This window comes from Anarrhichthys ocellatus, unplaced genomic scaffold (genome assembly GCF_004355925.1).
Source record: "Anarrhichthys ocellatus isolate YVR2014 unplaced genomic scaffold, GSC_Weel_1.0 scaffold22, whole genome shotgun sequence".
NCBI classification, from domain to species: domain Eukaryota; kingdom Metazoa; phylum Chordata; class Actinopteri; order Perciformes; family Anarhichadidae; genus Anarrhichthys; species Anarrhichthys ocellatus.
Genome location: NW_022280052.1, coordinates 1,127,195 through 1,137,437, shown reverse-complemented (window position 1 = coordinate 1,137,437; position 10,243 = coordinate 1,127,195). Strand labels below are relative to the sequence as shown.

Below are 10,243 nucleotides of genomic sequence, written 5' to 3'. Positions count from 1 at the left end.
CACACACACACACACACACACACACACACACACACACACACACACACGTGCGCACACACACTCTGAAGCATGCAAACACACAGCTAGCAGCGGCTGTGTGCCTAAACAAACACGATTTGACATTAACATAAATTAAAGGCTCATAAACTTTCTTCAGAGGCCTCCTCTAAATGTAATAATGAACCTCTCTTCTTGGATCCATGTTTTATTCAACATTTGGATATGCTCAATTAGCAGCCCTAATTAACGCGTGTTGTACTCCAGTTGTAGCTGCCACTGGGGCGAGCAATGGAGAGAGAGAGCAGAGGAGATCAAAGGTGGAGGAAGACGGTGATGGGGAGGATGGAGAGATGGATTTGAAGGGGGCAGGAGGGAAAGCAGCAGATTTCAAAAAGGAAGGTCTTTTGTTGTTTGGGGTCAGAAGAGAGAATACAAGTGTTTGTGGATAGTAGTACTGTTCTTACACACTTTCTACACTGCAGGGTGAACATTAAAGATTTACAATTGTTTATGAAAACATTAATCAGCATCCGACTAATCATTTTTTTTCTTTTCTTACCAAATATTTCTGTTGTATTTCCAAAGACCTTTTAGAGATGACTGCTTGTTACTGATAGTCCTGAATGGTGGCGTGTCTGGCTGAGCTATTCAAACAGTTTTCTACTCCCAACTGCCATCAGACTCCTTTGTCACATAGCTGTGCTTTGTTGTCTGTAGATACAATACTCTTTTTTTAAATTCCTTTGTTATGTCTGTAAAATCAAGAAAAAAATCGATTTCCCAAGTATAATAAGCATAAAAAAACAGAAGCAGCATGATTATGATTTAGTCTACCCAAAACTTTCTCATGTATTAATACATACACAGAGCGTAGAGCGACAGGAGCCGGAGGTGGTAGATTGATACGGCTGATATATCATCTTTTTTAATGTGCCGTTTCTTTCTTATTTGCAAACATTGGTGTTGTTATTCTCCTTTGTCTGAGCTTAACCATTGTGCTTCATCAGTGCAAAACTATATACGATGATTTTTTTAGAATCACTCTCGTCATAGCATAACATTAAGATAAATTCAATTTACTTTGGTGGATCATTGTTGTTCATTCAAAGCAGCATTAAAAACAATAGCAATCAGTCAGTCTTATTATTTTTACACACTTAATTCAGTTTATTCGTGACATGTCTACAGCTTGCTGAAAATTCCCTTGAACTTTGATATAAAGAACTCAAACGGAGCTAATTGATCCATTGTGAGGCCTTTGAAGTGGACTTTTATGCGTGAACTCTGAAAACACAGGTCTCTTCCATGGATCAGATCAACTTAATATGCACCACTACCACCTCCATCAGTAAATGACAGATGAAAAGCTGATCTCTACAGGTTATTATAACAGCATCGCCCCAATTACATACACACACACAAATGTACACTGAAGGCATCAGGCAGGAAATCAATTATCATCAAGACCCCCATGAAATATTTCACAGCTGCATTAATCACTTTATTTCTCACTGCAATGAGGGATGAAGGCTTACACAGGTCCGACCGGTGAAAGGCAGCGAAAAGAGCACATGATTTGTGATTGAAGGAATGAAAGAGAATAAGAAGTGTAGGTGCCTGTGATGGGCGGGGAAGAGAAGAGAGAAAGCTCTCTTGTTTTTAGACAGTTTACATTGTACATCGGAGAGACGGAGATGGTATGTGAACAATAGAAGCGTAATAGGTTACATGAGTAAAACAACAGCGGCTGTTGTTTTCATTAGGCCGTGGCCACCAACTCCCTTATGTGATCACTCTGTGTACTAGTAGCCTACACTCCAACAACTTATGAGCAGCATGGAGACGAATGAACGACACAGAGAGAAACATTCAGGGAAAGTGAGGACCAACGACAGAGGGAACAGCGAATATGAAGAGGAAAAAGGGGAGTGGAGACATGTTCCTATCCACCTGTCAAGAACATTTCAACACGCTTTTTGAAATGTAGCATATTTGAGATAAATTCTACATGTTTTGAATCATTTGGGTTGTACCAAATACTGTAAATACATTTTCTAAAATATTATATGAGCAAAACTGGGCTATTCTGAGAGGTGTTTATTAAGATTTCACAACTTTTGACATGTTAAGGAGTATGCCAAGCCTGAACTATTTATTCCTATTTCCATTGCTAACCATCTTGATTCAAATACAATCAAGTGTTTTGGACACATGTAAGACGTAATATAATGTGCCCCTATTTCCTTATAAATAACTGCTCATAGACAAAGAAAAAGAGACGACGAGATCGATGAGAAGAAATGATCACAAAGTGGAGATGAACCACGAGGTTTAACACACCTTTAGCAGAGTAGAGTAGGCATCACGCGTGCTCACAATGTGACCCTCCGACTGGTGTAGTTAGCTTCTGATAGTAAACCAATATCCATGGTTTGAAAGCAACACAGATTATGGTAAAACATTGTATTTAAGATACATGAGGGGGTTTTTGGAGATAGTTGTTGATAGATTATTACGCTACCCCCTAGGGTATTCAAAGTGATGAGATTGCACAGTTCAAAATCTAAATTAATTAAAATGTGGATATCATTTTTTATCCAAATTGCCCATGCTATCAGTAAAGTTCATTTAAAAATGGTAGTTTCACTTTCTGAATTGGATATTACACAACTTTTGGAGAGATTGAGACTTTAATAGTATCTAGGAGCATTCTCACAGTTTGTATGTTTGTTTCCTTAATTATATACATGCATTAGCACGTATGTACAGTGTACATACGTGCATTTTGTGCATTACTTACAGCATGAGAATGTCTGAATGTCACAGTGCCCGAGGGTTGAAGGAAACATCATGGAAACTGTGATGAATTAGACACACACAGCCCTGTACTTCTGGGGGAGGACTCTCCCATGCTAGTCTTGCCTTTAAACTACAACTGGCCAGAATGACTTCACCTTCACTCCACAAAAATATAATCCCCCTGAATGTCTGAAAGTCATACTTGCTCTCACAAAGACACCCACACACAGATGTATATACAGCCGTTCAGAAATTGTGTGTACATATACATTTAAAGTGGTTTTGTTTTCAATCTAACCGAGAAAATATTACACGCAATCTATATTCTTATAAAGAATGCTGTGTGCGCCTGTGTCTGTTTGAGTGTGTGTGTGTGTGTGTGTGTGTGTTGCAGGTTAGTAATCAATAATGCTGTGGGCCAGATGTTCGCGCTGATGAAAATCAATGTCCTTTTTACAGCTTCAATCCCAGCTAGATACAGTAACGTGATGCGAGCGTACAGTATTACTTGTGCAGATGAAGCAAGTGTGTGTGTGTGCGCGCGTCTGTGCTTTGGTCACAAAGCTGTTCTGTAGGCTTCCTATAACGCATGCTAAGCCTTGTGTATGAGCATACACAAGGCTTTTTAAAAAGAGTAATTTGGTCAAAAAATATCTATTATCCAGAAAGGTGACATAAATCTGCGTGAACTTGTTTCTCTTTAGTCTTATTCTGAGATGCTTATGCCTGCTACTCCATGACTAAAGAATAAGTATGTGTTGTGTGTGTGTCAACATGTGTGTTTCAGAGTGAGACTGTGGGCTCTATCTTTGTGTGGTACCTGGTAGAGATAGTACTGGTGTTAAAGAAGATGATAGGAGCAAATATGATTGGCTACAATTCATCAGCCCCTAACACACCCGCACATGTTACATACTATTATACATAACAACCCTATTGGACACTGTGGGTGCACAAAGTGCCTCTAACTATGAAAACACACAAGTGTCCCACCAGCCCTCTGCACACTGTGCATGATGCACTTGTCTGAGCATTGCACTCTACACCTTCCTCGACAAAAACAAAGCCCTACTGTACGTGTAAGGTTGTGGTTGCCTTGTGCGAGTATAGGTTTTAGAATGTCAGTTTACAGAGCACAACCTGTTGTGTAGGACACATCTTGAAAAATACACTTTCAAGATCCATAACTGTTTTTTGTATTTCGTTTAACCCCACTGGCCCAGATCTCCCAGTCTGCAGAGTGGGAGTGCTTTTCCCCTATTTCCAGCTCATCAAGCATCAGCCAAGAACACGGACAAGATTGAGCGGATGAAAAACAGACACAGACAATACTGTATATATAAATACATGAAGAGATGAAACATTTGACTTTTTTGGCAGCTATTGCGTCAAGGTAAAAATACTCCTGGCTGCACTCTGGACCACATTTTACCAGAATCTTAAATTGCGACGACCCAGGTGACAGACTAGAAAGCGTACGGAAAACGTCTGTACGCATACGTCATATTGGGTAAAAGATATTGGTCACATATCCCTAGCTTTGACATTCTTTTCAAGGATTTTTTTAGATCTCAATCTATTTCTGAAACGTGCCTCAATACTACATTTCCAGAAGTATTATCAGGTGGGACTTTAAAGCTTTTCAAAATATTTTTCTCCTCTCTAGTTTCCACTTTTGAATCACAATTTATGTTCTTCGATTCTTAATTATTTTCTCTGTTCACCTCTGTTGTTGTCGTCTCCTTTAAAATCCTTTTACAGTATAAGAGTTTGCAGGGTCTTCAGTTCATCCAGTACTTCACATGCACTTCAAAAGACTTTCCAAACCTTTTTTAAAAATGTAATTTGAATCATTTTAAAAACTGAAATAGCTTTTGAAGGACATGTAGCACTCTAAAACAAATGACAAGTCCATCCATGTTAAGTTCAGCAGATAAAAAGTACTGCAGAAAATAGTATTTGTATTTTGTATCAATCAAATAGAGTACACACTAAACAAATGAGGACTTTGTCCTGAGAACACTATATTAACCAACGATCACCTGCCAAACTTAGTTTCCAGAAGTAAAGGGAAGCTGTTGTTTACTCAACAGCTTCATATGTAGACTGTTAACTTTAACGCAAAACCACCGCTGAGTTCCAATAAGGCTTAAAGAAAACCCTCTCTTTCCTGTGTAACTCCACATTTCCTCTGCCCACCGCGAGCTTACCTGCGGCGCACTGCTCCTCATCTGCCCCGTTCTCACAGTCCCTCTCTCCATCGCATCGCCATGACAACGAAACGCATTTGCTGGCAGCACCTCCGCAATCAAACTTCTCTGGTGGACAGGTCTGTCGGCCTGTTGTGAGGGGACAGAGGTGAAAAACAGCATGGGAGGGAGGGAGGGGGGGAGGGGGGGGAGAAGGGAGAGAGAGAGAGAGAGAGAGAGAGAGCATGGCAGGGAAAAGGAAAATGGATAGCAGATGGAAAAGTGAGGGGGGAACGGATGGAAGAGAAGTGAAGCACAGAGGGATAGAGAATGAAGACGGGCAGAGTGAGATGAGAAAAGAAACAGGGAGGAGGCAAGAGATGGAGAGAGAAGGGACAGTCAGTCAATGAAACAGTTTGATAACTTCGTTATCTTGTTGCTCCAATCGATTCTCCCTCAAAGGCCTGCAATTAAACTAGACACACAGTGACAGAGGAACAAAGAAGCAGCAACACTATCGGGCACACACAAAGCCAGGAAAACACACCCACCCACCCACCCACACACACACACACTACCCAAACCAAAAGGACGCAAAACACACAGACAAGAAAATACACTCAAATCAAGACATGACACACACACACACACACACACACACACACACACACACACACACACACACACACACACACACACACACACAATTTTGTATGTAATCATAGCACTGTATATGCCTGGGGTACTTTCTTTAGTTCTAGTTTTTTTTTTTAATTTTTAAATTTGAATTAAGCTCAAAGTCACATCTTCAAATAACTTGATCTGATTGACTATCCACCTGCCTAAAGGCCAAAGCTTTTCAGATTACAATGATATAAAATCAGCAAATGCATTAAAGAGCTGCAAACACTGAATGATTGGCCTTTTTGCTTGATTAACGATATACATACCGAATTAATAATCAAAATGATTCTAAACCATTGATTGACTAATGGCTTCTACGAACACATTGCAAAGATGTAAAACTAAAATACATCACAAAACAGACTGCACACATATAGTGCTGAGTTTTCTTTCGCACGCAAACCTTGTTTAATCAAACATGTAATTGTTGAGTGTAGAGAGTAAGTGTGTTACAGTTTGTCAAACATACAAACACTGGGTGTGAGTGAGGAAGTGGTCCCTCTTGGTAAAAGCCCATTACAGTAGAAAAAGCCATTGTTCCTACATGTGTAGCCCGTGGGGTTGGTACAGGGAGAAAAAATACAGCCGTCCAATACATCAACTTTACACTGAGTCCCTGCAGCAAATCCCTGTCCCTTCTCTCTCTCATACACACTCATACACACTCACACACACTCTAACACCATAGGGACTCCATAGCCCCAGATTACATTAGAGCGCTGTGTCAAACTCAAGTCTATCAATTATACATATTTGACCACCAGCATGCTTCTTGGCAACCGGTCTGAGTGTTTGTTTGTGTTACAGCCACAGATCAATAGTTCCTCTGGGACCTGCCTATTTCAGTCTCATTCTCTATTTATTCATCTCGTTTTTCTTTCTTCTTATTTTGAACGGTACTGAGTAAATTGCTGCCATTCAAACGATGCCCGTCATGGAGGGACGCTGGGGGGTTTCAGCCTTGCCTGTAGCGAGATTGCCAGGACTTTCTCCAACTGTGCAGTCTACGTTGCCAGGTTCTACGCTATTGAAAACGTGGCTGCTTGTATTTGATTTGTCTGTGGAACTGGACAGGTTTGGATTACTGCGGTTCGGATTCCTCTTCTCTCCTGTCTTCTGCTGGTGTTGATCTTTTGGATGACCTGGCCTTTAAAGAATAAAAGCCTGCTGCCAATCCCCTTAAAGCGAGCGAGAACAGTGCGTACAAAATATGTGCGAGTGCTAAAACAATGCAGCTATTCTACTGCGATGGTGTGAATATAAATATCAATGGGAGGTGTGCCAATGTGAGGAAGGAGGCTATAGTGAATTGTTTGATATTTGGCTTACTGTTCAATCAATGTAACTGTACTATATACTACAGACAACACTGGTCTGATGTCTCACATTATGTACCTACTCTAAGTGTGTGTGTTTGTGTCGAGTCCAAGGGCTACCGTCTCTCTCACTCTAATATGAACCCACGCAGAAATACCAACCCCCAGGGGTGCTGTCCACTGAGTCTGTGATTGACAGCTGGGCTAAAAGGATGTAATTTGTCTGACTGACCATTTCAGGCCCTGGTAGCTGAGAAGGGCGGAGTCATGGATCAGCTGCCAATCAAATGACTGAATATGGACAAGAAAGAACAAGAGACAACTTCATTGACATTGATTTTGACAAAATCAATTATATGATTTTCATCCCAAGAGTAATAATGTTCACAAAATGAAAAGGACACTTTCAATGTTCTACTATTATTATATGTTTAAATAATATTTTGTAACTATTATTGTCTACTCAGTTGCCGTCTTGCCTTTGATATTATACAACAGCAGCTCTACCCAAACATTCACAATGTCTATGACACATGTTTCTATTTGCTGCCTCAGTCAGCCAGAGTATTGCAGACCACTCACAGAGAAGATTGGTAGTTGCTAACAAAGAGATGTGTTTCACTTTGCCTGCAGAAACACGAGCAGGCTGCTTTAAATAGACAAAAGTGGTGGTACATGAAGGTAATTAGCATTATCAACAGCCAGCGAGTCTGCAGAGACAAAGAGAAACCCTGCCAACTAAAGAAAATCCATAACACCTGCATGTCTGGATCACAACTTCGTGAAAAATCACATTAAAATCCCCACCGTACTACACATTTAACACCAGAATACAATCAAAGTCAAAGAAAACGAACGAATCATTTCAGCATTTTTTTTTTAATCAAGGTTTTTGCGGTCCGACTTTGCCAATCCAGATGGTAATGGTGTTGATAATGAAGTTGTAGAAAAGATACCTTTCCCAGACTTTTGAAAGTCCTTGCTGAGCACAGATTGTCCCTCTCTCTTTGTCCCCCTTTCTATTAAATGCTGACAGGTGTATCCAGCGGCAGGGCAGGCACTAAAGAGCATTGATGGACTTATCGAGAGTAAGCTGGGGACACATCTGTGCCTGCAGAATATTGCAGACTGTGATCATATTCCAGGTCAAGTGCAATATCGACTGCCACTCTCTCACCGCAGAAAACTTTCTGAAGGTTGCATCCCTACAAAGTGTTTAAAGACGCAACTCAAAACGACTATGGCGCAACTTTGTACAGACATATAGATTTCTTTCTTGAGAACACAACTGCACATACACATGTTCGTGGCAGGCACACTTACATGTATACTTAAATCCTTTTCTCAGTCATAGGCTTAGGTTTAACTGAATTCACTATTAATTTGACTTTGTGTTGAATTCATATTTCATGGGCTTATAACACCCGAGGGCAAAGAGGTGAACACTGGGCTGTTAGCATCCCGCTAACTCGCTCGCTGCCAAGGCCTACAGGGAACAACAGCTGAGCAACTGATGTTGGCCCCCGTGCTCCAGTGGAGCTGCTTATTGGCGAGCAATGAGAGATGGTGGTTGAACACGGTAGCTCCCAGGTGGGTGTAAACCAAGCATGTGCTGTCAGTGAATGCATCCAGGTTATACAGTATAGAGGTAAAGCAGAAATGAAACAAACACAATTGGTTGCATCAGGTCATACCTTCCCCTTAACTTCAATTTCTGTGACTTATACTGGTAACATACGCATATATAATTAATTGTCCCATGGGGAATTTGCCTGTCAGCATTTGCCGCTGTTTTTCTCAGTATGACACTGCATTACAAAGTGGCAGGGCATAAGATAGGACACATACATTGTTTTCATGTCATTTTAGTTCTGTTAAAGCGAACTAAAACAGCGAATAAGTAAAGGAATCGGGTCTCTCTAATATACATGTGACATGGCTACTATGATGAATCGAGATGGAGAGGACGTTGCTGTGAAAAGAAGCAGGGTGATAATGCATCATTATCACATGAATAAAGGGAATACTCCAATGCGCTGTTACTCTAGTTATGCTTTGTGTTTGTTTTGAAGACATTAAAACGCACTAAAGGGATTATCTTCTGCTTTTGATGCAGCACATGACAGTATGCAGTTAGCTGAAAGTTGCAAACTAGTCACTAAACAACCATAAGATCTCATTCAAACTGCATGAATAGAAGTTTGCATTAAATTTGCATTTGGCTGCAATTTTGAGGATTTTGTCAGTTTATTGATATGAAGCAGGCTTAAAATTACATTTTAAGTGAGATTATATGGTTTTATCGGATTACATTTTGAGAAAAACGTTGTCCTTCTTTTCTTAGTAGTTTGGAATTTGTGCAGTGAAATTTAAATAGGCGTTGCTGTTCCTGGGGTCAGAAAACTCATTTTGCACATAGGGGACCATGCAGTCTTTTAATTTAAACAAGTCCACAACCAGAAGTGGTACAGACTTGTTATTCCCCTCACATGGCCTGCCTAAATCTCCATTATGAGCAGGCTATAGGGGTGGACTGAGCAAGGCGCTGTATGCTAATGAAGCTTTGATTAACTACCTTCTTAATTTCCCTTCACAAGGAGGATGGGGATCAGAGCATTGTAGCGCTGCATCGCGTCCACTCTCTAGCTGCCTACCTAGCATCAAAGCTATAGCCTCCCAGGTGATTGATTCAGACGGCTCCTAGCCCCGCAGGCTAACGCTAAGGTAATTTATTTATCATGAGGTGTGTGAATGAGGCCGGGAGGCAATGAGTCATTCTTAAGTCACAATCTGCCACGGTGAGACACCGCGTCAAAACAAAAGGGACATGGGAGGAGCGTATGTGATAATATGGCACAAGCTGAATGGAAGCTTTCGGATGATTTACCCTGTACTGGCATTAAGCATTAGAGTTGCATGAATTTAAAATGCTTAAAGCTACACTGAATTCCCCTGCACCCCAGGCAGCACAGAGCTGATTGATGAGGTACTATGCTTTAACGTCTTTTTATGCAAACACCTGAGAACCATGTCTCATCACGGTGGTGGAGTATTATGAATGCTCGAATACTCTGCACGGCTGTGAATACCAATTGGCTCCACATGTATTCCAAAGAAGGCCGTTATAGTTTAATAAAGAAATGTAATAGCACACACTTTTTTAATGACATATGTATGTAAAAGAGACCGCGAACATGGAACCTGTTTCTTGCATGTGTCTGACACCTCACCATTTAAGTCGAACTGACTGTAGAT

The 10,243-nt window shown here is 40.8% G+C and overlaps 1 protein-coding gene across 8 annotated transcripts in view; it reads right to left on the bottom strand.

Annotated features, from left to right (window-relative positions):
• Positions 1 to 10,243, bottom strand: part of lrp8 (low density lipoprotein receptor-related protein 8, apolipoprotein e receptor) — a 146,222-nt gene that overhangs the window by 49,384 nt on the left and 86,595 nt on the right. For all 8 annotated transcript variants that reach the window (XM_031859479.1, XM_031859481.1, XM_031859475.1 and 5 more), the window contains exon 4: positions 5,010 to 5,138. In XM_031859479.1, the coding sequence (XP_031715339.1) occupies positions 5,010 to 5,138 (129 nt within the window). The remainder of the gene's footprint in view (positions 1 to 5,009; positions 5,139 to 10,243) is intronic.